General features: G+C 46.5%; 1 protein-coding gene across 1 annotated transcript; it reads left to right on the top strand.

Annotated features, from left to right (window-relative positions):
• Positions 1-1,607: 1,607 nt before the first annotated feature.
• On the top strand, positions 1,608-22,723 carry CTNNBIP1 (catenin beta interacting protein 1). The gene is made up of 5 exons (XM_063176773.1): positions 1,608-1,667; positions 11,999-12,088; positions 14,558-14,679; positions 15,107-15,197; positions 20,891-22,723. Exons 3-5 carry the CDS (start codon positions 14,584-14,586, stop codon positions 20,947-20,949), a joined length of 246 nt encoding a protein of 81 aa, XP_063032843.1. The 5' UTR covers positions 1,608-1,667; positions 11,999-12,088; positions 14,558-14,583; the 3' UTR covers positions 20,950-22,723.
• Positions 22,724-24,299: the final 1,576 nt, after the last annotated feature.

Here is a 24,299-nt window from a genome sequence, read left to right as displayed (position 1 = left end):
TCTCTCCCTTCTAAAACCCTTCCTAAATAAATGCAGGATGTTAAATTGATGTGTAAGATTGCATTGCACTGCTGTACAGTCAGCCAGCTGAATTAGGAGAGCTAGACAGTACTTAGTCATAAAATGGTGTTGTGCCCATGATGTTATCAGTAAGGAAATTCATACTATTGCAAGGATGCAAATGATGGCTTAATTATATGCTCCCACTAGCATAAGATGCTTTTAGATCTTTCCCTCAGACTCATGTACTGTGCTAATTAACAGTAATCCAACTGGAGGATCCCAGTGCAATGCTTCTGCATATTTTTTTCAGCTTATGCTGGAGCTCTTATGTTCTTTTCTTAAATAATTAATAATCATTACTGCCTGCTGTGCTGTGGGTATGTGCCAGTGATCTCAGATCCCAGCACATTTGCACCATTCCTGTTCCTGTCAGAGGCTTGGGTTTGCTCTTTGCAGAGGCTTTCATGTTAAGCCCTTCATTAGCTGGCAGTGGGGTTTGGATTTCAGTGGCATCGGGCTTTGATGTCATTAAGTATCAAGCTGTTAAAGGAAGTGCCACCTATTTCATTACTGTGACTATCTTTATGCAATTAAGTTAAATACCGAGTGGAGAACAGATGCGTTTTTCTAAATAACACTTGGTTCACAAAGCATTTTCATCTCCAGGAATTTTGTACTTACCTTGCTGGCCTCACCAATGCACCCTGTAAGGAGGCAGGGTTACTGTTAACCTAGTGGGAAACCATAATGCAGATGAGTGATGGAGCAGGGTGAAGAGCCTTTGGTGGCTTGTGTATTCTTTGGTTTTAGTTTTAATTAATTTCTCTCTGTGTTCACTGGGGTTTTACTCTGCTTCAGTCAATGTACTTTATTTTTGAGTGCTTCAATGACCAAATGACCACTTATTCTAGTTGGAGGCTGGCATTTTCTGTATTGGCTGAATTAGCTCAGGCTATACTGGATGTTGCAGTGTCTTTAACTTTCTTAGCGCAGCGTTACTGAGCCCCGCGCCCCGCTGGGATGGATCTGGGCGGCCCGAGCGCGGCAGCCCCGGACCGGGAGGGACAGCAGGAGCGCCGGGACCTCGGCACCGCGTTCCTCCAGGGGATGCTGCTCAGGTGAGTGCGTGCCGGGCTGTCCTGGCTGAGCAGTCCCGCGGCGGGGCCCGGCCTGCCCGGCGCTGCCCCTTGCCCGGCCCTTCCCCAGCGCTGCCCCTTGCCCGGCCTGCCCGCCCCTTCTCCGGCCCTGCCCGGCGCTGCCCCTTGCCCGACCTGCCCGCCCCTTCCCCGGCGCTGCCCCTTGCCCGGCTTGCCCGCCCCTTGCCCGGCCCTTCCCCGGCGCTGCCCCTTGCCCGCCCCTTGCCCGGCCCTTCCCCGGCGCTGCCCCTTCCCCGGCCCTGCCCCGCGTCCCCGCCCCTTCCTCCCGGCCGGCTCTCGGGTGCTGCCTGCGGCGCCGCCGCTGCCCTGGGCGCCGGGACGCGGCGGGTCCCTCCCCCGGAGCCGCCCAGGCACCTCCCTCGGGCCGCCGCGGTGAGTCACGACGGAGGAGGAGGAGGAGGAGGCGGCTCCGCTCGGCTCCGCTCCGCTGCTCTCGCCCGCCCGTGCCGAGCGCGCCCCGCCGCCGCCCGAGCCGCCGGAGCGCCGGGGCCGCGGGCCCCGCACCAGGTGAGCGCGGTGCCCTTTGTGCGCGGCCGCGAACAAAGGCGCTGGCCCGGGCCGGCTCCGCTCCGCTCCGCTGCGGGCCGGCTCCGCTCCGCCGGCCGGGCCTCCCCGCTCCCCGCTCCGCTGGCAGGCCCTGGCCCCGCGGCACAGGTACGGGAGTGCCGTTCTCATTTCTGCCATCACCCCCTGCGTCACCGGGCGCCCGTTCCGGGGTCCCGCCCCGGGCATGGCTGCGCTGCGGTGGCAGCCGGAGCTGCCCGGGGAGTACCGGGGGCACGGACGGCAGTACCAGCGCCGGGCAGCCCCTGCGCCCGCCGTGCTCTGGCATCCCGGCCCTCGCTGCACAAACGCCTCTCGGACTGTGGTTACCGAAGGGCTTCCCTCGGGGTAATCCTGCCTCGGCTAAAAACTGGGTTTCCGCAGCCTCTGAGGCAGCACTCGGTAACTTTCAGTGTACATGGGCGGTGTTTGTTGGCACACGTTAGTTTTTTACCTGTTGGGAAGATACGTGAGAGAGGGACAGCATCACCCTCCGGATCAGAATGTATCAGAGACAGATGAGACGTGATCCTCGTTTCTGCTCAGCATCCAGATGTGCTCCATCAGGGCATGTTTGCCTCACAGACTCGGGTTTGCTTTCTCTTCAAGAAGAGAATATTTTGCTCTGTTGTATATCATCTTTTATTTGTCCATTCCTCATCCTGGCATGTTGAACGGGATGAGCTTTGATGCTCTGTGAGATGAGCATGAGACATTCTGCAGATGTGGGGATTTAAAAAAAGAATCAAAACACCATTGGAGGCAAGTTAGGTGTGCTGGTTCACAGTCCTGGTCTAAGCTGGCTCCAGTATGGTGAGAGGCATGATTAGAGAGTATTTAAGAACGTATTTTTAAATACATTTACAAAATCCTACTATATTTATTTTTTTTGGCTGCTGAACGCACAGACTTTCAATTTCTTTTGGCCTTGCTTAGTTTTGAAGCTCATGTGTGATGTGAAATAGCCTGCTGAAGGAGAACCTCTATGTAAATGGTGAAAAAATGAGGCTAAACATGTACTTCAGTGGGGTTTATTCTGAAAGTACAGGTATTCAAGGTGAGAGAGCATACAGAAAATACAGGCTGGTTTTCTTACCAAGCTACAAGCCACTTTTGCCTTACAAACAGATTAATTTGGAAAATGGTGACAGGTGTACTTTAGATGCATTTCTGCTGCTTCACTTTGCCCTCAGCTGAAAAGGCATCATCAGTTATTGTATCTTTGGCATCGTGGGAGAAACTGGCAGCTCCCTCTGTGTAATTTAGAGCTGTTGGGGATCTGTGTGCTGTCTTAGTTGATGTGGTACATAGAAATAATAAATCTCTGAAGAAGGACTGAACAAATGCAGGAGCAAAGGCCATTTATGAAAAGCTTAATTGGTAATGGGTTGGACCCAAATCTGCTTTAAAGCAATTTTCTCTTTTAGTTCATTGTATGCCTTGCAACAAGTTATGGAAAAGTTACACAGGGCAGAGAGTGCTTTCAGGATTCCTCTTGAGGTGCAGTACAATGAAATCTTGAGCAGGGAAAGCATCCCTGGGCTGGCAGGGGTCCCTGTGCCAGTCCCTGTGCCATCAGCAGGGCTGTGCCTCACAGTGAGCAGGAGCCCCTGGCCCTGTCTGAACAAATCAGTTATTGCTCCTGTCACTGACAGAACATCCTGTGCAGTGTTTGGGAAAGCCAGTTCTGAATCCCAGGTTTATGGAAATCTGTAGCTGTGTCCCTTTCTGCTCCCCTCCATCCTTTCCCCCATCCAGGGTTTGAGAGTGCTTCACTTTGCAGGAGGAGGGAGATGTTTCCAAAACAATTTGTGTTGTTTTCTAAACAAAACCAGAAGTGAACGGAAACAAAACCTAGATTTTGTAACTGCTAACAATGACTGTGATACATATCTGCTGCCAAAAATTAAAAATCATCCTGCAGTTGCATATGGGCAAACAGAGCTAACACCTAAAAGTGCCTGATGTGGTTAAGCTGTTCAAGGTTGATGCTTTGCCTGGGAAACAGCTTGTCAGAATTAGATCTATTTATATGTGTTTAATAGAAGATTTTCCTCTCCAAAATATTTGTCATCTGTAACCAACACAAACATTTATGTTTTTTACCAAGTATTTCAGTTCCTAAGTTGGTTGTTGACTACAAAGCACCCTCCTGAGCATCTGACCTAGTTTGAAGCATCAAACATCCACCCAAGTGCTGTGCACAGAAAGGCAATAGGCTTTGGGGGGCTGCTGTTGGAGATGCTGGGAGAAACTTCCAGGAGAATTTTTTCCAAAACAAAAGGATTTGGTATCAGAAATATTCCTATACATGCACAGGCAAAACTGTGCAGGCTGTGATCAGATTGGGTTTCCTGCTGAAATGCAGCAAGGACAGAGGCAGCTGCTACAGCTGCACCACACCATGGGGTGTGTAGTGCAGAAGTGATTGGGAAAATTGCAGTCCTGCCAAATGTGCCAAATGTTTATGTTCTGGGCTAAAGCTATTGTGTGACCAGTCCCAGTTTTGATGGTGATGTGTACCAAAGATATAAATTATTGGAATGAAAACATTGTCACCTATTCCACATCCAGTGTTGGTAATTCAATGGTCTTACTTCTACGTATGAGGGAGAAGTTATAAGTAAATGGGTTTGAAATGTGCTGAAAACTTTTTACCAAGTAACTTCATTTGGGAAAAAAACCCCAAACCACTTTGTTCAGTGTTGTATCTCTGAGAATGGAGAACTCTTACAGCTCTTTTTCCCTTTGAAGAGCTGTGCCCTGTCCATGAGCTTCCATTGCCGCGAGAGTGCAGATGGAGCACAGGGAGCAGAACTAGAGGTGAGAAGACATCAAGGATCAGCAAATTACCAAAACCCATTAGTTAGTACTAGAATGAGGAATACACTCTCCTGACTCTCAGATTTATTTTCAGCCTTAGTGTTGAGGAAGCATTATATAACAAGTACTCAAAAAAGTGAGGAAAGCTCATTCTTGTTTCTGCTCGCTGCTGGTGATCTGACAGAACCCTGCAGAGCTCCTGTAGGGTTTAAATGTCAGTCTGAATTCAGAAAGTGGAGTCATACTTCTTGCTTTTCAGTAAATACATCCAAGGTTTTACAAATTTCAAATCTGCCAAGCCTATTTCTGTTTTCAAAAATAATATAGATATAATTAGTCATGATATTTAAAAACAAACAAGACAGCCTAAAAATCTCAAAAAAACCTCCTAATAATTTCAACTTCTTGCATTATTGGAATTCCTGTGACTAAATGAGCTACTGATTGGGGAACAGAGGTGGAGTCAGTAAATTTGTACAACCATTCCACTTGTCTCAGGACATTCTGTTTTATTCTATGCAAATACACAGACCAGGAATTTATTTGATTTTTCACCAAGTCCATTTTCTCTGTGTTATAAGGGCAGCTAAAAAATATGGAAACAACTTAGGTAATCAACTCTGTTTATGACCATGACCAAGCTCAGAAACCTTCTGACTCAGTTTATCCTTCCATAAAATTAGTTGACTACTTCACATGAAGGTGGAGATGTTTAATTAAAGTGTAATTGTTTTGCCTCTGAACTCATCCAGGTCCTGATTCAATGCACAGTGAAGTCAGTGAGGAGCTTTTAATTAATTTCCTTGAGCTTTAAATAAGTACACATGGACTTGCACCCTTAAAGGAAATGTGACCTAAATTTTTACAGAAGAATTGCTGTAAAGGAGGAACATAAATCCTGAAACAACTTCAGGTAAACCACTGAAGGAAGGCTTTTTGTAAAACTGAGGAGGGGGTAGTGCAGCTGCAAGGATCTCTGGTGCCTGTTGCCATTTTAATGTAATTTTAATGGAGTTTCCTAACTTTGAGTGTGTTGGATCTTATGTGGGAAACTGGAAGTTTCTTTGTGCCTTGGCAGCTTGCTCAGTTGGTCGGGGGTGGCAATATCAGACTTCAAGATAAACACAGTTAACTGAATGTTTATGCAAAACCAATCAGCAATAACACTTACAATATAATTAACTTCAAGAGTTGATGCCAAATTGAGAAAAATAGAAGCATTCATGTCTTCTTAGCTGCCTTTTTTCAGGAATGTCTGTAGATGCCAAATAATAGTCGTAGGTTTATGTGGAATTCGTGAAAGGTTTTGCTTAACTTCAGAGGTCAGAAACATCAGGGTGTGCTAAACAGAACTTTTATTGCTGAGGTCTTGGTCAGCAGCTACAATGAACTTGGTGAAATAAGCCTTTCACAGTTCACATCGAACTGCAACCATTCTGTTTCACTGTCCGGATTCTTAGTTCAGTAAGTTTTACAAAACACATTTTAATCTTTAAATGAAGTACTGTGTGTGAAGCAGCACGTGTGAGGCACTGCAGTTTGGCCCTTCATTTTCCATGGGTTCACTTCATTGCTCTTGGTAGCTGCAGTTTCAGATGTAATTGCTGTCAGCTCCTGCCTTTTGTTGAGCAGCTAACCATAACAGAGGTATACCTAACTGTGCTTGTGGTTTGGCAGAAATCTGCCTGCTTTTCCAGTCATTCTCTTGGCCCATTCTGCCTTAAATTGGTGGTGGCTGGGTGCAGTCCTGCTCCTGGGGTCTTGCAGTGCTTTTAACTTGTGTAAGGATCAGCCGCTCTCGAGCTCTGTTGTGAATGCTCTCTGGGCTAACTCCTGTTGTTGCTATCATTATGTATTGCAGTTTGATTAATCTGAATTACTGTTTTTGCATGTGGTTGCCTTTGACACGTGTGTTGTGTCCTTCCCCTGTGCTCAGGAATTGCTGAGTCCCAGAGCCGAAGGGGGCTCACTGAAGCCCCAGGCCCTGCAGTCCCTGGGTTTGTTCAGTGCTGAGGGGACTCTGCAGCTCTCACACCACTCACCTCCTGCAGCTTTGTGCCACAGCTCGTGGAGTTAAGGTAGCATTCAGAATGGTGGCTAGGCAGGAAGGAAATTGCATCCATTTTCCTGAGAAATACGAAGTCTCTTGAAGGCAAGGTTTCCTTCCTTGCAAGCCCACTTGGCCAAAACATAGGGAAAGGAAGATGTTCATGGTAAAATTGGTGTGTAGTCAGGGATTTGTTTTCAACTCTCTTAAAACTGACAAGGACTTTTTTCCTTCCTCCCTCCTCTGTCCATCAGGTATCTTTGCAGCACAGCCTTGTTTGGTGACCTAAGGAAGGAACAAAAATCCTCCTCTTGTGCTTTTTGTTTCTAGTAAGTCCTTCAGAGAAGAGAGAAGCTGGCATACTTGGCATACTCTACTGAGACCAGCCTATGGAACACTATCCAGGAAAAGCCTTGTGCATTATTGTTTGATGAAGGTCTTAGGAACAAAAGCCCCAATTTCTCCAGGAGCTCTGCTGCTGCTCAGGGGGCACTGAGGAGGCAGAGTTTGTGTTCTGCTTGGTACCACAGACATGATGGAGGCTTGTGGCCTTATTAGACAAAGAGCCATTAATTCTTAGTTCAACTCACAGCAAGAGCTATTAATAATAGATCTCTTTAAATGGTTTTGAAAATTAAACCTTGATTCAGACCTGAAACCTCTTCTTTGCTCTTTTTCATTATTCAGAGCATCCATGGGGAAAGCAGCACAGAATTTTGTTTTTTTTTTTTTTCCTAAAGAGGCAAGATAACTGGGAGACATAAGGGGCCGTGTTTGTCACATTTTACAGCAGATTTTATTGATGTATGAGGCCAGAACACTGTTTAATTTTGCTGTCCAATGGTTTCACAATTTTGGTAGTAAAGAACTATTAATCTGAGAGTGTCTGGTCCTAACAATGTACTCTGATACACTATTGCAAAATACTAAAATGCTAACTAGTCACCAACCTAATAACAGCTCACGTTTTAATTGCTTTTAAAAAATCTTGTTGGCCATAATCTTTCTACAATAACAGATTTATAGGCATTTGCAGTGTGAAATGGCTGTGACCTGGCAATAATGATGGTCAGATGTCAGTAAAAATTACAGGGCGCCACATTGAGGGCTCTCACTAATACCTGGCTGTCTGTAGATCCTGTTTAGATAAGTACCAGAGAAATGCCTATAAATACATATATAAAAAATATGTGAATATATGTACACACACAGGGGAGAGAGCCTTTCTGTGCCACCACGTGTGCTCTCTGCCATTTCAGGTTAAATGCACCCAGCACTGTGTGTGTGGGGCGGGAGAAGTTGGTCACTCCAGAAGTGGCGCTGAAATCTTCTCCAGAAATTTTCTGTTCCTGAAATAAAATATTTACAGATAAAGCCATACAAATTTTGGCTCTGATGTTCTATTTTAATGATGGATGCTGAACACTTTTTAGCAGTAATTCTTCAGTGGGATACCTGGTAATTAAATCATTGGCTATCTATCATTAGTGCCTAATTTCCTGCCTAGAAGATTTGTAGCTTTGTTTTAAATAGGAGAAGAGCCCATGGTTGGGACAGGAGCAGCACTGTCCTTGCAGCTGTTGGGGACGATTGTGAGTAAAATATTGGAATTGTCTCTTGGACTGGGGTGCAATTTGTGTATAAACTGCTCTTTATAAAGTGCTGTCACTTTTTTAAGAATTTTTGACACATTCATCTTTGAAGTGTGAATACCTTTGTGAAATGAAAGGCTTTCTTTCAGGTTTTGTTGCTGTTACTACGTTTAATTTCAGAGGCTTCAAGTTGACTGACGTGAACTACCTAAAACCCTGTGCTGCCTCTTTTAACTGTGTGAGATGTGAGAGTGTCTTGTCCTTGAGACAAGGGGGGGAAATTGTCTGGTTTGTGCGTGCCTGAAGGTCAGGAGGCAAATTTTAATTTCATTAAAGTGGTGATTATGATAGTAGGATTTTTTAAATTTATTTTCTAAGTCAGCTTGAGCATTGATGTAAGAACTGTTTTGGTATATGGGAAGCTCTGTGGAATGCACTTCACTGGTACTTTTGAAGCCCATTTTGAAGCTCTGAGAGGTGTTCCAGCACTGGGGAGAAAACCCCCTGCTTGTGTTCATAAATGTTTCATGAATAAATGGCCATGTTTGGGGCTGTTTCCTGTCCTCCTTCAAGGAGGAGGACTGTAGTGTCTCGTTAAAAATTTAAATCTAACATTTAAGAGATGTGAACCTACCACATCTGGGAGTTCCAGCAGTAAATTGACCTAAATCTGACACTGGGTTCAGATTCTGAAGTCAACTAAAAGGTAGCACTGAACATAGAAAGGAAGACAAAAAAAACCCGTATTAAATATTTCAGTTCATACTGTTCACCTATAAATAGGTAGCTGTTATGAATTCTTCATTGTATCCCTCTGGAGATGGGAATTAATCCAGTCTCCAGCTGCCTGTGACTGAAGGTCATGAGTCAGAGTGAATTAGAGGAAAATTTGTAGCAGGGTTTTTGCAGACTCTGGCTCCTGACTTCAGGTTTCAGGCTCCAGCTTGGAAGGTTCTTTGGGCTCTTAACTGTTCTCTGAAAAATATCATTTGAAAATTAACAAGGCTTAAATTAGGGGCAGCATCCCCTTGCACTTCCAAGCTTCCCATGCTGAAGCCCTGCAGTGCTTGGTGGTGGCACTGTGGAGGGGATGGCTTAACCTTGATAATGATATCAGAGAGTCAGAGGGACCCTTCCTGCTGCTCTGAACTCCACCTGTGTGGAGCAAAGGGAACCTGCAGGGCTCGGGTTTATTCACCATAACTCCTCAGCTGAGCTTTATAATCCTTTCCCATTAATTGAGGGTTTTCACTGCCTTCAACAGAACCAGTCAGATTCAACAAAAAAATAAATTGTAGCTGAACTAACTCCTGTTGGGTTTCTTTTGGCTATAACTGGAAATGCTGTAAGATGTTAAAGAGGTAGTCAGCTGTGACTTAGGCTTTAAAGAACTTGCCAGATGGCTGCTCTAAGTACCCTAAATTATTAAGACTGAATATGTAAAATACTACATTTTCCAACAGCTTACTGCCTTTTTATTTTTGTCCCCCTTAATTTAGGCTGTGCAGATTCCTCAGTTGCACTTCGTGTTTTCCCATTCCAGTAAAATGTGGTCATTAGGAATTTCAGCATTACAGAGGACTACAGCTCATGTTGCTTTCTCATTGCATTAAATAAGCACGGCTTTAAAACTGAATGGGATGCTTAAGTAACTTCCTTTATGCAAAATTTATAAAGATGCATTTTTTTTAGCATGTCTATTTTTCTGTTGAGATGTGAAATTTTTGTTTGTTTATTTAAAAAGGTGACAGGAGGGGAGTCAGAAGAATTTGGGAGTTCCTAATTATCAACTTACCTGTGACATTGTCCAGCAGAAAGTCCCTTCCAGGGTTTGAATTCATACCAGTGTAGGTGGAAGTGAAGGAAATGCAGTTACAAATCTGTAATTTTCAGTTGCTGTGTGTTGGAATCTTCTTCTGAGGGCGTTCAGTCAAAACAGTTCTTGCTGGTGAAGCTTGAGTTTCCTGAGGAGCTGTTTCCATCTGTTGGTAAAACAGACAAGTTAAACTGAGTACAGATTTCTCCTGTCTGCATTTTTTTGAAGTGAAACCCCAATAGCTGATGTTCTAAACCTAGCTAGGAAAGAAGAATAAAAGGGAAGACTAACTGCAGTTACAGTATTTTTTTATTATGTACTGTTGTATCTGGGGTCAGTGACTGAAGAGAAAGCCACTGTGGTCTTTTAATTCATTTTGGGAAGAAATATATTTTGTTTTCATTAGAGAGTTTTCAGAACAAGGAGCAATGAGGAGAGGTGAGGAAATTGGAAGTGGGAAAATTGGCAGTACTTAGCTGTTACATTACTTGGGTAACATCCTTGCAAAGCAGCCCAGGTGTTTTTAGGGGTAAAGTCCCTCCTCCACCTGCCCATTCCAAACCCGTGTCTGCTTTCCTCTGCTCTCTGACTTCCTGCCCTGCCAGACCTGCAGCTGCAATCCACAGGGTTGAGTGGGAAGCCTCTGCCTGTGCTTGGTGTGCCAGGGGTGCCCAGCCTCTGCCCAGCCCAGGAGGGGCTTTGAGGGACACAGGTGGGCATGTCAGGCGTTCCTGGCTCTGCCCGTCCAGGGGTGCCAGGGGTGCCCAGCCTCTGCCCAGCCCAGGAGGGGCTTTGGAGGGACACAGGTGGGCATGTCAGGTGTTCCTGGCTCTGCCCATCCAGGGGTGCCAGGGGTGCCCAGCCTCTGCCCATCCAGGGGTGCCCAGCCTCTGCCCAGCCCAGGAGGGGCTTTGGAGGGACACAGGTGGGCATGTCAGGCGTTCCTGGCTCTGCCCATCCAGGGGTGCCAGGGGTGCCCAGCCTCTGCCCAGCCCAGGAGGGGCTTTGGAGGGACACAGGTGGGCATGTCAGGCGTTCCTGGCTCTGCCCATCCACATGGAGGGCCTGGCTGGGCTGGGGGAATGCCTGGGATCCTCACCCAGCCCTCTGCAGGCAGTGGGGAGGGAAGTGCTGGCCTGCAGGACACATTTCTGTCCTGCTGGGCAAGGGGAGGGGTGTTCTCAGACTCACATTATTCCTTGGCAAATCTGAGCTGGCAGGGTTGGCTCTAATATATAGATCTTTGTTGTTTATTATTCTGTCATGTGAATCATCTTGAAAGTAATGAGAACTAAATTTCGTTGCCTGTGCCTGGCAAACAAGGGAGAATTAGGTGACCCAATTATGTCCATTTGCAGTGTGTTGGATGCAGCAGGACAGGCTTGAAGCATTTATTCTTTTAACAGAGTTTAGTGAAGAATTCAGTCATTCCTGACTGACACTGCAGCTCTTGAAATGCAGGGGTCACTCTTTTTTTGTGAGAAAGGAATGGAAAAGTGGCCCTGGGGAGTAGATCCACATTCTGCTGCCAGAGGTGAGCACAGGAGCCCAAACTTCCCTGTTGGCTCTGCACATCTGCCTCACCCTCACCTGGAGAGACCAGCTCCAGATCTGATATAGAAAGTGCATTCTCAAAGGCCTCACCAGCCTTTGGCCTCTCTTCCTGCAGTGCCAGGCACACAATTCCCAGAGATTCAGCTGAGATCCCATTGCTTCTATCAGCTGGGTTTTGTGCTGAAAGCTGCCTAAAGAATGCAAAGCTTGAATGCAATTCATTCTCAAGTGATTGGGAATGCCAATGGCATGGCCAGGGTGGAAATCTTGCAGCTGAAGAATGGCTTGATTGTAAAAAACTTTACACATAAAAAGGTTCTTATGTTTAACAGCTCCAGACAATTGTGCGGTTTTTTGAATTTTGAGTCTAAAGCAGGCTGGGAGTGAAGGTGTATTGAATTAAGGATCTTTCTGGGCTTCAGCTGAGTATCTTCTGTAATTCTTGGCTCATTTGTTTTCACAGGGCAGTTTCCTCATACATTTTTCCCAGCTCCAGTCACTGGTCAGGACAGCACACGTGGATTATCTGATCTCCTGTGGTTTTTAGAAGCAGGTATGTGTTTTGTTGGTTGGGGATGGGACCACTCATGAGTGACCACTCATCCATGAGCCAGAGAGATTTGTGGGGGCAGGGAAATGCTGCTTAAGGAGCATTTCATAATGTGTAGCATATTAATGCATCTTTCTGGAGAGAACTAAGCTGATAAGTGTTTTGAAAAGATTTTTCAGTGCTTCATTTGCAAATGTGGATCATGCTGTCATCTGGGCATGGACCAGCTTTCTATGTGGGTTTGGAAATTTTCTCATGTAGCATATGCTGGGTAATGTTGTCATCCTAAACTGTGTCTTCTGAAAGCTTTATGTAACAAGAAAACAGAGATATGTTCCCATTTCTCATGCTGGGGTCTGAGTGCTGTTTTAAGACCTTTGTCTTTCCACTTCAGTGTCATTGAGTAGGAGGAGCTGTGCTGGCAAGGTGGTTGTGTGGTGTGGGGAGAGCAAAGTGCTGGTGCTCTGAAAGCTTAGTTTTCCTCTCTGTGCATATTTTTGAGCCATATTGGGTGCTTTTTTCCCCCCATGCTGCTTCCTAATTGTGTGAAGCATTCACTGAATGGGCAGGCTTTAGGATTTTATCCTTCCTGTTCAATAGGTGGCTTCGTGACAAACCCATCTTGGCTGAAGGTTACTTCAGAAGAGCCAGGCTTGGATAGGAATTCCCATCACCTCTTTTTAAAGCTGGAAAATTAATAAACAACTGGAAGATAGTTCTGGTGGAAAACAATGAATAGTGACCAAACCAGGTCTGGTAATGCCTGATGTGCAGAGCAGTGCTGAAGTGGGGTCCTCCTCATTTGCATGGGGGCAGCTGTGGCATTTTCTTGGTGCTTGTGGATGGTGCCACCTACTGATATCCATCCATTCTGTTTCATTTTTAAACAATAGATGTCTTACTGCATTTCAGTTTTTCTTGTGATTTTTCTTTCCTAGGTTGGTTGGTTACTAGTACAGCAGCTTCCCTTTTCAAGTACAATGTTTTTTGAAAAGTATTTACAATATTAAGAACCAGTCCCAACCTTTCAGACTGGTTGGATATCTTGATCAATGTTTATTCTTTTATCAGTCTCTGGATGTGTGTAACTTAATGTCTCTTGCCCACTATCTTATTTTGTTCATTGCCTTACTATTGGCATCACTTGTTAGCACTCAGTAAATTGCACTGTGGAGAATAAACCCAGCAGCATAATCCAATTTACTTACTTGAGTTGACACTGGGCAAAATGATGGGTTTGTTTAATTCCCCCTTCAGAGAGCAGTTTGCTGGCTGTATAAAAAGCCCCAGCAGTCACCACCTTGCACATGTACAGGCTGCAGGTTTCCAGGCAGAGCCATCTCCAGCAAATCAGCTCCGTGCAGCTCTTCCCACTGAGACGTGTTCAGGGAGGGCTGGTGATGGATCTTTCTCACTTGTTCCTGCTGTTATCTCCATGCTCAGTGGTGTGGGTGGCAAAGCCTGTCCCAGCAGCTGCTGCTCAGGTTTGCATTACTTCTGACTCACTCAGGAGGGCCTCTGTGTAATTTTAAACGGTTTCCACGCCCAGATTACTTTCCCTTAAAAGTAATAATGAATATGAAGTGAGAGGAGAGGTTGGTAATGACTGCAGGAGAACATTACTGGGAAAACTGTTTGAACCTGCTGGGATCAGCCTTCCCTATGCAGGCCTTGTGTCGTGTGTTCCCTTCATTAATGGGGGTCAGGAAATCACATTTATAGGCTGGAGCAGGACCAGACCCAGTTCTGGGAGTGAAAAGTTGAGGTTTTTTTGTCATAGTAAACACCCTGTTGTGGAACTTAAATAATTACCAGATACTCATATAATAATCATCCTTTGTGCTATAGAATTTGGATAGCACAGTCTGTTTATTCCAGAACATAATTGTTTTTATTAAAATAAGAAGCAAAACCTCAGCTTTTAAATAATACTATTTCCCTGCTCCTCTTAGTTCTGCTTTCTCTCCAAAACCGTTTCATAAATTTTAGTAATTTTTACAGTAACGCAGTGGCCTTTTTCTATGATATATAAAGGAAAAAAGAAAAAGAGGAGGAAGACTTAAGTGTTTAGATTTCACACAGCTTTTGTTTAGCCATTGTGGGCTTGATGGCTGTGCATTCTGCATCCTGTTTTCATTCTGCTTGTGCTTATTTATGGAAAAAACCCCAAACCACGGACTGCTCTGTCAGGGTGGTTCTTTCATCTAGTTCTTACAATTCCTTTTCTGCTCAAGCAGTAACATAACCACAGATAATGAGCTGTGGGGATGTGAGCATGAGCCTCTGTGAATGTTTCAGTTGGATGTGTAAGGCCCAGTTTAGCTGCTGACATTTTCTCTGGGGAAGGATGTGATTCCTTGCTCCCCCAGGATATTCCACTGGTGGAAAACAGGTATTTTGGAAATTAAACTTTTCCTCTATTTCCTGTTAGACCCCATTGCCTATTCTAGTTTTCTGATTTTGTATCTGCAGGAAATCCAGGAGCTGGCAGGAGGGGAATGAACCGTGAGGGTGTCCCCGGGAAGAGTCCGGAGGAGATGTACATTCAGCAGAAAGTGAGAGTGCTGCTCATGCTCAGGAAGATGGGATCAAACGTAAGATTCTCCTCACAGGGTTTTCAGACCACTTTGGACTAACTGGGGTAGTGCTTGTTGAGATGGGCAGGTGATGGTCTGCTCTTAATGCTGAATTGTTTGAGCCATCCTGGATTTAACTGTTATCATTTAAACACAATTGATTTTTGCTTAAATATGATAAGGCTTGTGATGCCTGGAATTACCATATGTAGATAAATGATTTTAAGTTCTTCATTACTGGAGAAGGAGCCAGTGAAGCAGCTGTTTTAAGGTGGCACTGAACCTGCCCACGGGTTCACGATGTCCATCAGGCTGCTGTGCACAAGTGAGGGGTGGTGCAGGTGGCGAGGAGCAGAGCACGGGTGCTGTGGTCTCTGTCCCTGCTGGGGTGGGTTGTGCTGTGCTGGGGGCTCGGGTGTCACCTGTGTCCCCTCCGTGCCCGCAGCTGACGGCCAGCGAGGAGGAGTTCCTGCGCACGTACGCGGGGGTGGTGAACAGCCAGCTGAGCCAGCTGCCCCAGCACTCCATCGACCAGGGTGAGTGCTGCCCAGTGCCCCCAGTGCCCCCAGTGCCCCCCAGCTGCCCCAGCACTCCATCGACCAGGGTGAGTGCTGCCCAGTGCCCCCAGTGCCCCCAGTGCTGCCCAGTGCCCCCCAGTGTCCCCCAGCTGAGCCAGCTGCCCCAGCACTCCATCGACCAGGGTGAGTGCCCCCAGTGCCCCCAGTGCTGCCCAGTGCCCCCCAGCTGCCCCAGCACTCCATCGACCAGGGTGAGTGCTGCCCAGTGCCCCCAGTGCCCCCCAGTGCTGCCCAGTGTCCCCCAGTGTCCCCCAGCTGAGCCAGCTGCCCCAGCACTCCATCGACCAGGGTGAGTGCTGCCCTGTGCCCCCAGTGCCCCCAGTGCTGCCCAGTGCCCCCAGTGCCCCCAGTGCTGCCCTGTGCCCCCAGTGTCCCCCCGCTGAGCCAGCTGCCCCAGCACTCCATTGACCAGGGTGAGTGCCCCCAGTGCTGCCCAGTGACTCTCCTGTGCCCCCAGTGCTCCCCAGTGACTCTCCTGTGCCCCCAGTGCTGCTCAGTGCTCCTGTGCTCCCCCAGTGCCCCCCAGCTGCCCCAGCACTCCATCGACCAGGGTGAGTGCTGCCCTGTGCCCCCTGTGCCCTCCCTCTGCCCTGGAGCTGCTTCCCCTGGGCAGCAGCCTCAGCAAACCCCCCCTGAAGCCTCCCGGACTTCCAGCATCGTTTGCCACCTGCTGAAACCCATCCTGCAGGCTGGGATGTGCTGGCTGTGTCAATCCTGTGCAGCAGTGTTGGTAAACAGTTGTGTGGAGCTGCTCTGGGTTCACTCATCTCTTCTGGGCCTGAATGTTTGTCACTGGATTGCTCTCCCTGCCCTGCACAGCCCTCGTGCCAGGTCACGTTCATAAGGTGCAGTTTGGAACGGAAGGAGCATCGTAAGACTCGTGCCAGAAAGATCTGAGCAGAAATTTAGTGTAGATCTGAGACATCCAGAAATCCATTACAAACACAACCTGCACAAACTTGCTGCTGTGCTCATTCCTTGCATAGCTGGGGGCTGGTGGAGGTGGATATGCTTGAGGAATTCTGAGCCAAAATACACAACTTTTCTGCCAGTCTAAAGTGAGAATTTTCTTGTTTCTTGTCAAAAACTGAGGTAGACACGTTCAGGTAAGAGAGACTTAGCTGCAGTTGGCATTTTTCAGCATTATCCTTCAATGTTACATTTTTCCCAGTGAAATCAAAGCTGAATTACCTGCACTTTGGCGAAGAAAAGGTGATAAAAGCAGAAGCCCAGCCAGGGGACACAGATACTTCCTACAGTGGTGCTGAAGCTGTAGTGTGCTCCACAGACAAAAGCAACAATAATTTATTGCTCAGGACTTTGATTTGCTTGGAAATCTCTCCAGTTTCTCACAGTCAGTAATGATAATGCTCCTTGCTTGCTGCTGCCTGTGCCCTCTGCCATATCCTGGGTCAGAGAAACAGGAAGGCCTGGGTACGGAATTCCTGGGAGCTGGAATACCATGGCATGGGTGTGGGATGTGCCACCCTAAGGGAGGAGATCCCATCTCCACTAGATGGCATTGCCTGGTGCTGGAACAGCCCTGCAAGTCCACACACTCCCTGTTCTGTTGCTCCAAGATTGCTTAAAGGAATTTTCTTCCCTGCTTTTGTGTTTTCATTAAATCTCCTCTGGAGGATTTCTTTTTTCCTTTGTGCAGCTTGTCTTACACAACAACAAAAAGAGGTGTTATTTAGGGAGTAACTTACACCAACTTAGCACTTCAGTGGATTTCAGAGCCTTTTGTTCCAGAGCAGGACAGGTTGCTCTGAGCCTGACGTGTCCCTGATGTATCTTTAGAGCCATTTTCCTCCAGCAGGCACAAAAGACACAAAGGTAACTTCACATCCCCATTTTGTCCCAAAACCCAGAATGACATCATCATTGGCCTGAGCACTCTGAGAGCTTTGTCATGGACCTGCAGCTTTCTGTGTGTCCCTTCAAGGGCTGCAGCCTGGCTCCACTTCCAGGAGCTTGTTTTGGTTTGTGGGGTCTCCTTGGTAAGAGTGCAGAGGATGGATGGGGTAGAGTTCTGAGCTTGTCCCTGCTGTGCTGTCCCTCTGGTGTCCCTGCTGTGGTTCCTGGGCAGGCTCTGTGGCTCTGTCTGAGCCCCTTTGGTTGCCCTCTGTGTCCATGGTGTCAGGATGTGGCAGTGCACTAAGGAAGGAGTTTTTGCTCTCCCCGCTGAATTGTGCCATAAACTCTCCATGAGCCACTGCTAAGGCCAAAATCTCTGACATTTTAAGCTCCTTCTTGAGACTCTGTTTGTTGTCTAAGGATCAAGTAGCATCTTGGAATATCTCTGTAGTTTTAAATCAAGCTTGAAGGCTGACTCCCCTTCAGTTTATCCTTATTTTTATTGGAAAAGGAGATATGGTAATTGAGTCTAATATTAATTTCATTTTATTTTTCAATCATTCACCTATACTAAAGTTCAAAATCCAGGGTGTTTTTCTTTACTCTGGGAGCTCTTTAGCTGACATCTGTGGAGTGTTTGTTGTTTGTTTTTATGGCTCCAAGAATAACTGAGGAACCCTGAGGCATCTCAGTTCAACCAGTGTGTGTGCTGGAGAGGGGATGTAATCCTGAGCTGTTTTGGGATGTTCACACACTGGTATTGCCTGCATTGCAGCAAGAGCTAACGCAGCTCACACTTGATGAAATTCAGGCTTTCTCACATATTTTTGAGTGCAAGCAAAATGCCTCTCAGGCAGTTCTGTGCGCAGAAGCATCTCCTGCATCAGCCCCATGTTCCCTGTTCCCCAGCTCCCTGCGTTTCCAAGGCTGGGCTGGCTCTGGGCTGGCTGCAGGCTCTGCTCTGGCAATGGCAGCAGTGCAGGGAGGAAGCAGGGATGGGAATTGTGCTGAGACCTTGGTGGCTGCAGCTCTGGTGTTCCTATAGCAACAGGAGTGTGGTGCTGTTCTGGAGAAGCTGCTCCCGTGGGGAGGGCAGGGCTGCCATGCAGACACTGCCTGCCTGGGTGAGGCACCAGAACCCCCCCAGGCTGCTTGTGGGGCTCAGGGGAGCCTGCCCATGGCCTGGCAGGTGCTGCTGGAGAATGGAGACCCGGCTCTGCTCAGTGCCCTTTCACTCTGTTGAGCACAAGGCTTGTTTCAGTGTGCTGCTGCTCTCAGCAGTGCATGGGGTATTTTTAGAATGCCAGCCTGGGATGCTAATGCTGGGAATTCCAGGGAAGAGTTAATGTTTAGAAGATTGTTGCTGGAAGGTGGTTGAAGAAATGTATGTATGCAAAGATCTTGTGTGAAGTGAAGAATTTCTTTTTTTAATTTTGGCAGCCTTTAGAAATTCCCAACAGGCTAAACCTTCTGATCTCTAAATGCTTTTGGGGTTTAATTAATTCTGCAGGTGACTACAAGCAAATCAGGTGTATGAATCTATTTCTCATTCACAGAGCACTTGGGAACAGCAGCTGTTGGAGGTGTCAGCATCTCCTCTGGTGTTGAGGTGGTGAGGTTTCAATGCAGCCTTACCCTGCTGGGTTCATGCTCTGTGCCAGGTCCTGGCCCTGGCATCAGCCCCCCTGGGGAAGCTTTCTGCCATGGGGGTGGGCAGGGAGCAGGGGCACACTGAGCTCAGGCTGCAGTGCCCTGCAGTACAGGCATTTGACCTTCAGCTCATCCTGGCTCGCTAAGACTGAGGAACAAGAGGTGTAAAATAACTCTAAATTCAGCAATTCAACCAGCTGCAACTGGAACATAATCTCAGTGGGATTTTTTGGAAGTTAGTGGGGTAAGATTGTCACTATTATTTTCTAAGATAGGACATAAGCCCACCTGTTAATTATTGTTAATTTGTAGGAAGAACAAGGGTGAGAAAGCGTGAGGCAGACACAGAGAGAGAAGTATCTGAATGTCTAAAGGTTTGTGGCAATTAATGCTTTGCTCATAAAAGATAAGGAGTATTTCACTGGGAAGGTTGTGAGTCTCTATTTCAGGGCAGAAATGTGTGCCCAGAAAAGGGACAGCTGCGTGTGCAGATGCAGGTCAGGTAAAAGTGTGCCTTTGTCATTGTTCTGTACATTAATTGCTGGAAGTGCAGAGCTCAGTGAAGGATGTGCTCCAAGCAGACGTGGTTCACATCCCATTGTCTCAGTCACAGCCTCTTGGCCATGTGCAGCTTAACTTCATAACCTGTGCTCTGCTTTTTACATTACTTTACTTGTTTATTCGGAAAACATCCCTTGTGGGAGCCAAGTGGGGCTGCAGGAGCAGCTCAGGTTGGTGGGTCCCTGCTTTCCCTGAGACACAGAAGGCCCAGCTCTGTTCTCTGGCAGTGTTTGTGTCTGTGCACGGGCACTGGAGAGCTGCTTCATGAGCAGCCTCATTAGCTTGGTTTCCTTTGGCTCTGGGTGGTTTGGGTTATAGGGCAGGGCTGGAACAAAACCTGCTTTTATGCTGGGAAACGTGGATGAGCTTTTTCTGGACAAATGTCACCCAGGTTCTCTTGCTGGGGGACATCTCCAGATGTGGCCAGGTGCCCTCAGTGGCCTCTGGGAGGTTCCTGCTTGGGCAGGCAGGAGCACAGAGCTCTGGGGTTATCTGGGATGCAGCCTCCTTTCCTGCCTGGGATGGCAAGGAAACCTGCAGGAATTCTGTTCCATTGAGACCCTGGGACAGGGAGAGCCCAGGAGAACATCAGGTCTGTGAAGGAGTGGAGCTGATGCTGTGCTGGGTGAGGCTCTGTGCTTGCCAGGTGTTTCCAGCTGCTCCTGCCCCTTCAGTTGCTGCTGGAGTTGCTGCTGCAGCTGCCCTGGCCTCCTCCTGCTGCAGCCCCTCAGCATCCAAGGCTTTGTCACCATCCTTGCAAGTGAAATCCTTGTTTTTCTTCAGGGGCTGGTAGTTCTTGCGTGTTTTAAAACCAACAAGGCAGCTTGTTAATTCTGAGCTGGATCCTGGTGCTATATATCATTTATGTTTTGATCAAGGAAGAAACAGTTTGTGCAGGAGATGAAAAGGGAGATGACTGCAGGGCTTCTGAATGCTGGCAAGAGGGTGCATCAGAGCAGTTTTTGATGTAGTTTTATATAAGATAAGGGCCCTACATATGAAAAACAAACTACTACTGCTTGGTCCTTAATATTTCTTCCTTTAAGTACATATAACAAATAAATTGTGAAGTGTATAAAAGTAAGTGCAGTTGCATTTCAGGAGCATTGATTTAGCTTTTAAGGACATTAGCAAGAGGAATTTAAATTTACCATTTTGGCCACTTTTCCTGCTATATTGCAACTGAAGAGCAGATTAGATAACTGAGAAATGGAATTCATATAATGAGATCAGATGAGGCATTTTTATTAGTTCTCTTTACCTTGTGTGCAGGTGTATGGGCAGAAGTTGCTTGGGGCACAAAACTGAGATTTGCTTGTTGATATGCTTCAAGTGAAGGACTGGAGGAATTTTGCATGCTGGTGCTCCATCTGAGTTGAATTTGAGCTTTGTAAAGCCCTGGAAGAGGATTCTGTGGAGCTGAGCAGTTACCTGCTGGGACAGGCAGTGGTGGTGGTTTGGCATTCCCTGGTTTGTCATTTCCTTTCCTGTTGGTTGTGTGGGTGTTTAGAATGACACTTAGGGTACTGCTCTTTAAAGGAAGTAATTATGGCACAGATTTCCTGTATCCATTGTTGTTGCAGGTGCTGAGGATGTTGTGATGGCATTTTCCAGGTCAGAGACAGAAGACAGAAGACAGTAACTACAGGACACCTGAACAACACAGAACTGGAGAGGACAGTGAGATTCCTGAAGATAGAGGAGGATGGCTGAGCATTAATAAGTTCCTCTGCCCACCCTAATTGTTCCTTGGTATTCCTTCTCCTTTGTAATGTTGTTTCCCTTTGCCCAACCCTCAGAATGCATCTCACAGCCATCTGTTCCTGTCAGATTTTGCAACTCAGCTGGGCTGTGTTCATTAAGGACAAACCCAAAGGTGTGCTTTTGGTTGGCTCAAAGGGACAGGCTGTGGTTGGATAAAGGAAGGCAATTTTTCAAACTTGACCAATGGAAACCTTTTATCTCACGTTTTATTTTATATTTTAAACAAAGTCTCTTGACATTCTACTTCTAAAGAAGCTTTTCATGCTGTGGTGCTTATTTAGGTCAAAGTTGTGAATTTGAAGAGGGTTTGATTTGGCTGCATAGAACTGGAAGCAACTTGTGATTGGGTGACAATGCAAAAGCTTTCCCTTCAGTTGGCTTGCAGGTATTTTGCTGACTCCAACGTTTTCATTGCAGGAAGCTGATGTTTTGGTGCATTGGTTATTTCTTTATACTTATTGACTTGGGGGGAAAAGACAAATGTGCTTTGCAATATTTATTACCTCTACACACATATAAACGCTTGCTTTTGGGGGGTTGTTTTGGTTTTTTGATTGGCTTTGAAGTCATGGTTTGATTTCCTTTTGGCTGCAGTGTTTCTGATGCAATCAGTTTTTCCATACTCAGCTGCTCCATGGCCTGGAGCTCTTTTGGGAGCATGTGTCAAAGCAGTTTTGGCTCAGGAAGTCCACCTGGCCAGGCTGGAGGCCGAGGATGCCCAGCCCCGGTGGGCACGGGGGCTGTGCCCCAGCCCTGGCACTCCTGCCTGCCCAGGGCTTCTCTCTGCTTCCCTGGAGATGTTCTGCAGGAGTTGCAAGAATGAGATCTGAGGCTGTGACTTGAATTTGCCAAATTTGTACACATAGAGAATATGTGAACTGGTTTAAAATACTGCAGAGTTCCACCTTAACCCTTTAACTGCTGCACAAGAGTAGCTCTCACGTTAGGAACAATTAATGATCATTAACTTAAATCCAGCTTGCACTGGGCTTTAATAGACTGAAGTTTCTAGTCACTTGAAAAGTTGTACGTGGTTTCCCTCCTTGCAGCTGTTTGGTGAGAGGGGAATTCTCTGGATGCCAGGAGAGCAGCAGGCTCCTGGGGCACTGCTCAGGAGGCAGCAGTGCTGCTTCAGGCTGTCCAGCACTGAGGGTACAGGGACACTCTCAGCTTCACTCTCTGCAGCTGCAGGGCCTTAGAACACACACAGACCTTGACAGGCTGGAAAAGCTGCAGTGGAATTCCTGAGGTGCACTGACTGTTCAGGAATCTGCACAGAGTCTCCAGCACTGCTGCCTAAAACCAAGCACTTCATTCTCTCTCATGTGTGCAGGTGGTTTTTACAAAACTTCTGGATTTTGCTGTGGGTTGCACTGACTTCAAGATGTTTCAGAATCTATTAAACCTGAACTCAATTTACCTGTTTCTGGTTATTTTCCTATGGTTGTTAATTATTTACAGTGACAATTCTAGAATCTAACTGTGACAACATGACCATTTTCATGGCCAGAAATTCTGCTGACAGGATGCTGTTGTGGTCTCAAAATGGGGGAAAAGTTGGAGAGAAACCATGGACTGTCTGCAAAAGGAAGAACAGACTTGTGAGCACAAGGAAGAAATTATCTTGAGCAAATAAATACTGTGTAATGAGAGCAACTGTACATCTATTTATGAAAATGCTCCTTTTGATTCAGTTGCAGCTTTGTAAAGTTCTATGTGAAAGTAAATCTTTTACCCCTTTTTGTTGGGGCCAGATAAGAAATTTCTTTATTAAAATAAACCAGGAATGAGCCCAAAGGATTCTCTAGATTTTGACTTGGTTGCCTGAGAAGCATTTGATGTGAATTTGGTGCAGAGGGGGGAGCTCTCACAGTGTTGACTGTGGGGCTCCTGTGACTCTGGCTGCTCTGGGCTGGCACTGACACTGATCCTCCCTGGCCATCCAGGGCACTCCTCAGCAGCTAAGGCTTTTCAGTAAGCAAAGTGGTTTGATCTTTTGTGTGGTTTGATCTTCTCACTGAAAATGTAACTCTTGGGCAGGGGGGAAAATGCAGTTTTTAATATCTACTCTTGTTTCATATTGATTTATTACACTGCTCAGCTGCCAAATGAAAAACACCTGGCTTCACCTTTGAGGAAGAGACAGGGCATCAGCATGGGGGACTTGTTTATTGTTTGTACAGATTTCTCTAGCTTTGCTGTTGTGCTTTTGCCTTCTCAAGTAAACCATTACCAATGAAACCAGGAAATCAAATGTTCAGAGGCCAGAGTTGAGCACAGATCTAATTTGAAATATGTTTGTAACTAGAAAAGGCTTTGTAGTCCAATTATCCACCATATAGTGCTTAAGGCATTCAGAAAGGGAGTGGAAAAGCTTTGGAGGCATCTTCCAAGAAAAGCACACACTCTTTGGGTGGTCTTTTGGGGAGAAATGTTCCTTTAGAGATTCCAAATGTGCTGTTGTACTTGCACTGCCAGGCTGCTCATCTGCCTCTCACAACACACTGTGTTTTGCAGAGCTTGAGGAGAAGATTCAGAGCTGAGTCCCACCCTCCTCCCTGCCCAGGTGGGCAGCAGGTGCTGCAGTTGTTGGGAGCTCATTGTGTCTGGCATGGCCTGTTGTGAATGAAAATGGGGCTCCACCATTCTCACAGGCTTTGAGTCTGATTCTCCCAGGTCCTAAAATAAACCCTGGAGTAGCAGAACCTGGGAGCTGGAGGCACAGCAACACTTTGGAAGGAGATACTGCCTGAAAGAAGCTTGGATCACTAAATAAATTTAAAAGTCTTTTGAGATTTTTTGTTCCCACCTAAGGTAAGCAGTTACTAGCAGTTGTATCCTCCATGGCCTGTGTGAGAGTTTCTAATGCTTGACCATTACATCTGTTTCAGTTCCATAAAGTCAGTTTTCTAATTCACCAGCAGCCTCATTAGTTCTGTTAAAGGCTGAAGATTCAATGGCCCATGAAGTAGAGAGACCCATCACCTATAGCAGAGATTGTCTAAATGAGACATGGGCATCATATGTGGGATAAATTCCTGTGGCTATTGAGAATCCCTTACAAGAATAGAACAGTGCCATGCCTGAGGTTACCAGTGTTCTGCACTGCAAAAGGGAAAAATAAAGGCTAGAAGTTAAAAGCTTTGAATTAAATGTATAAAATATGTTAGAAATTATTTATGAAATACACTGAGTGCACTGGTAGAGAGGAATATGTGATTTGGAGTC

Source organism: Melospiza melodia, chromosome 26 (genome assembly GCF_035770615.1).
Source record: "Melospiza melodia melodia isolate bMelMel2 chromosome 26, bMelMel2.pri, whole genome shotgun sequence".
In the NCBI taxonomy this organism is placed as follows: Eukaryota; Metazoa; Chordata; class Aves; order Passeriformes; family Passerellidae; genus Melospiza; species Melospiza melodia.
The sequence above is the reverse complement of the archived record's forward strand: the minus strand, read 5'-3'. Positions and strand labels throughout refer to the sequence as shown.

Excerpts from the sequence above, each read along its gene's own strand:
- CTNNBIP1 (XM_063176773.1), top strand. The coding sequence starts at position 14,584 with ATGAACCGTGAGGGTGTCCCCGGGAAGAGTCCGGAGGAGATGTACATT. Across the intron at positions 14,680-15,106 it reads TCAGGAAGATGGGATCAAAC|CTGACGGCCAGCGAGGAGGA; the intron begins GTAAGATTCTCC and ends CCGTGCCCGCAG. Across the intron at positions 15,198-20,890 it reads CCAGCACTCCATCGACCAGG|GTGCTGAGGATGTTGTGATG; the intron begins GTGAGTGCTGCC and ends TTGTTGTTGCAG.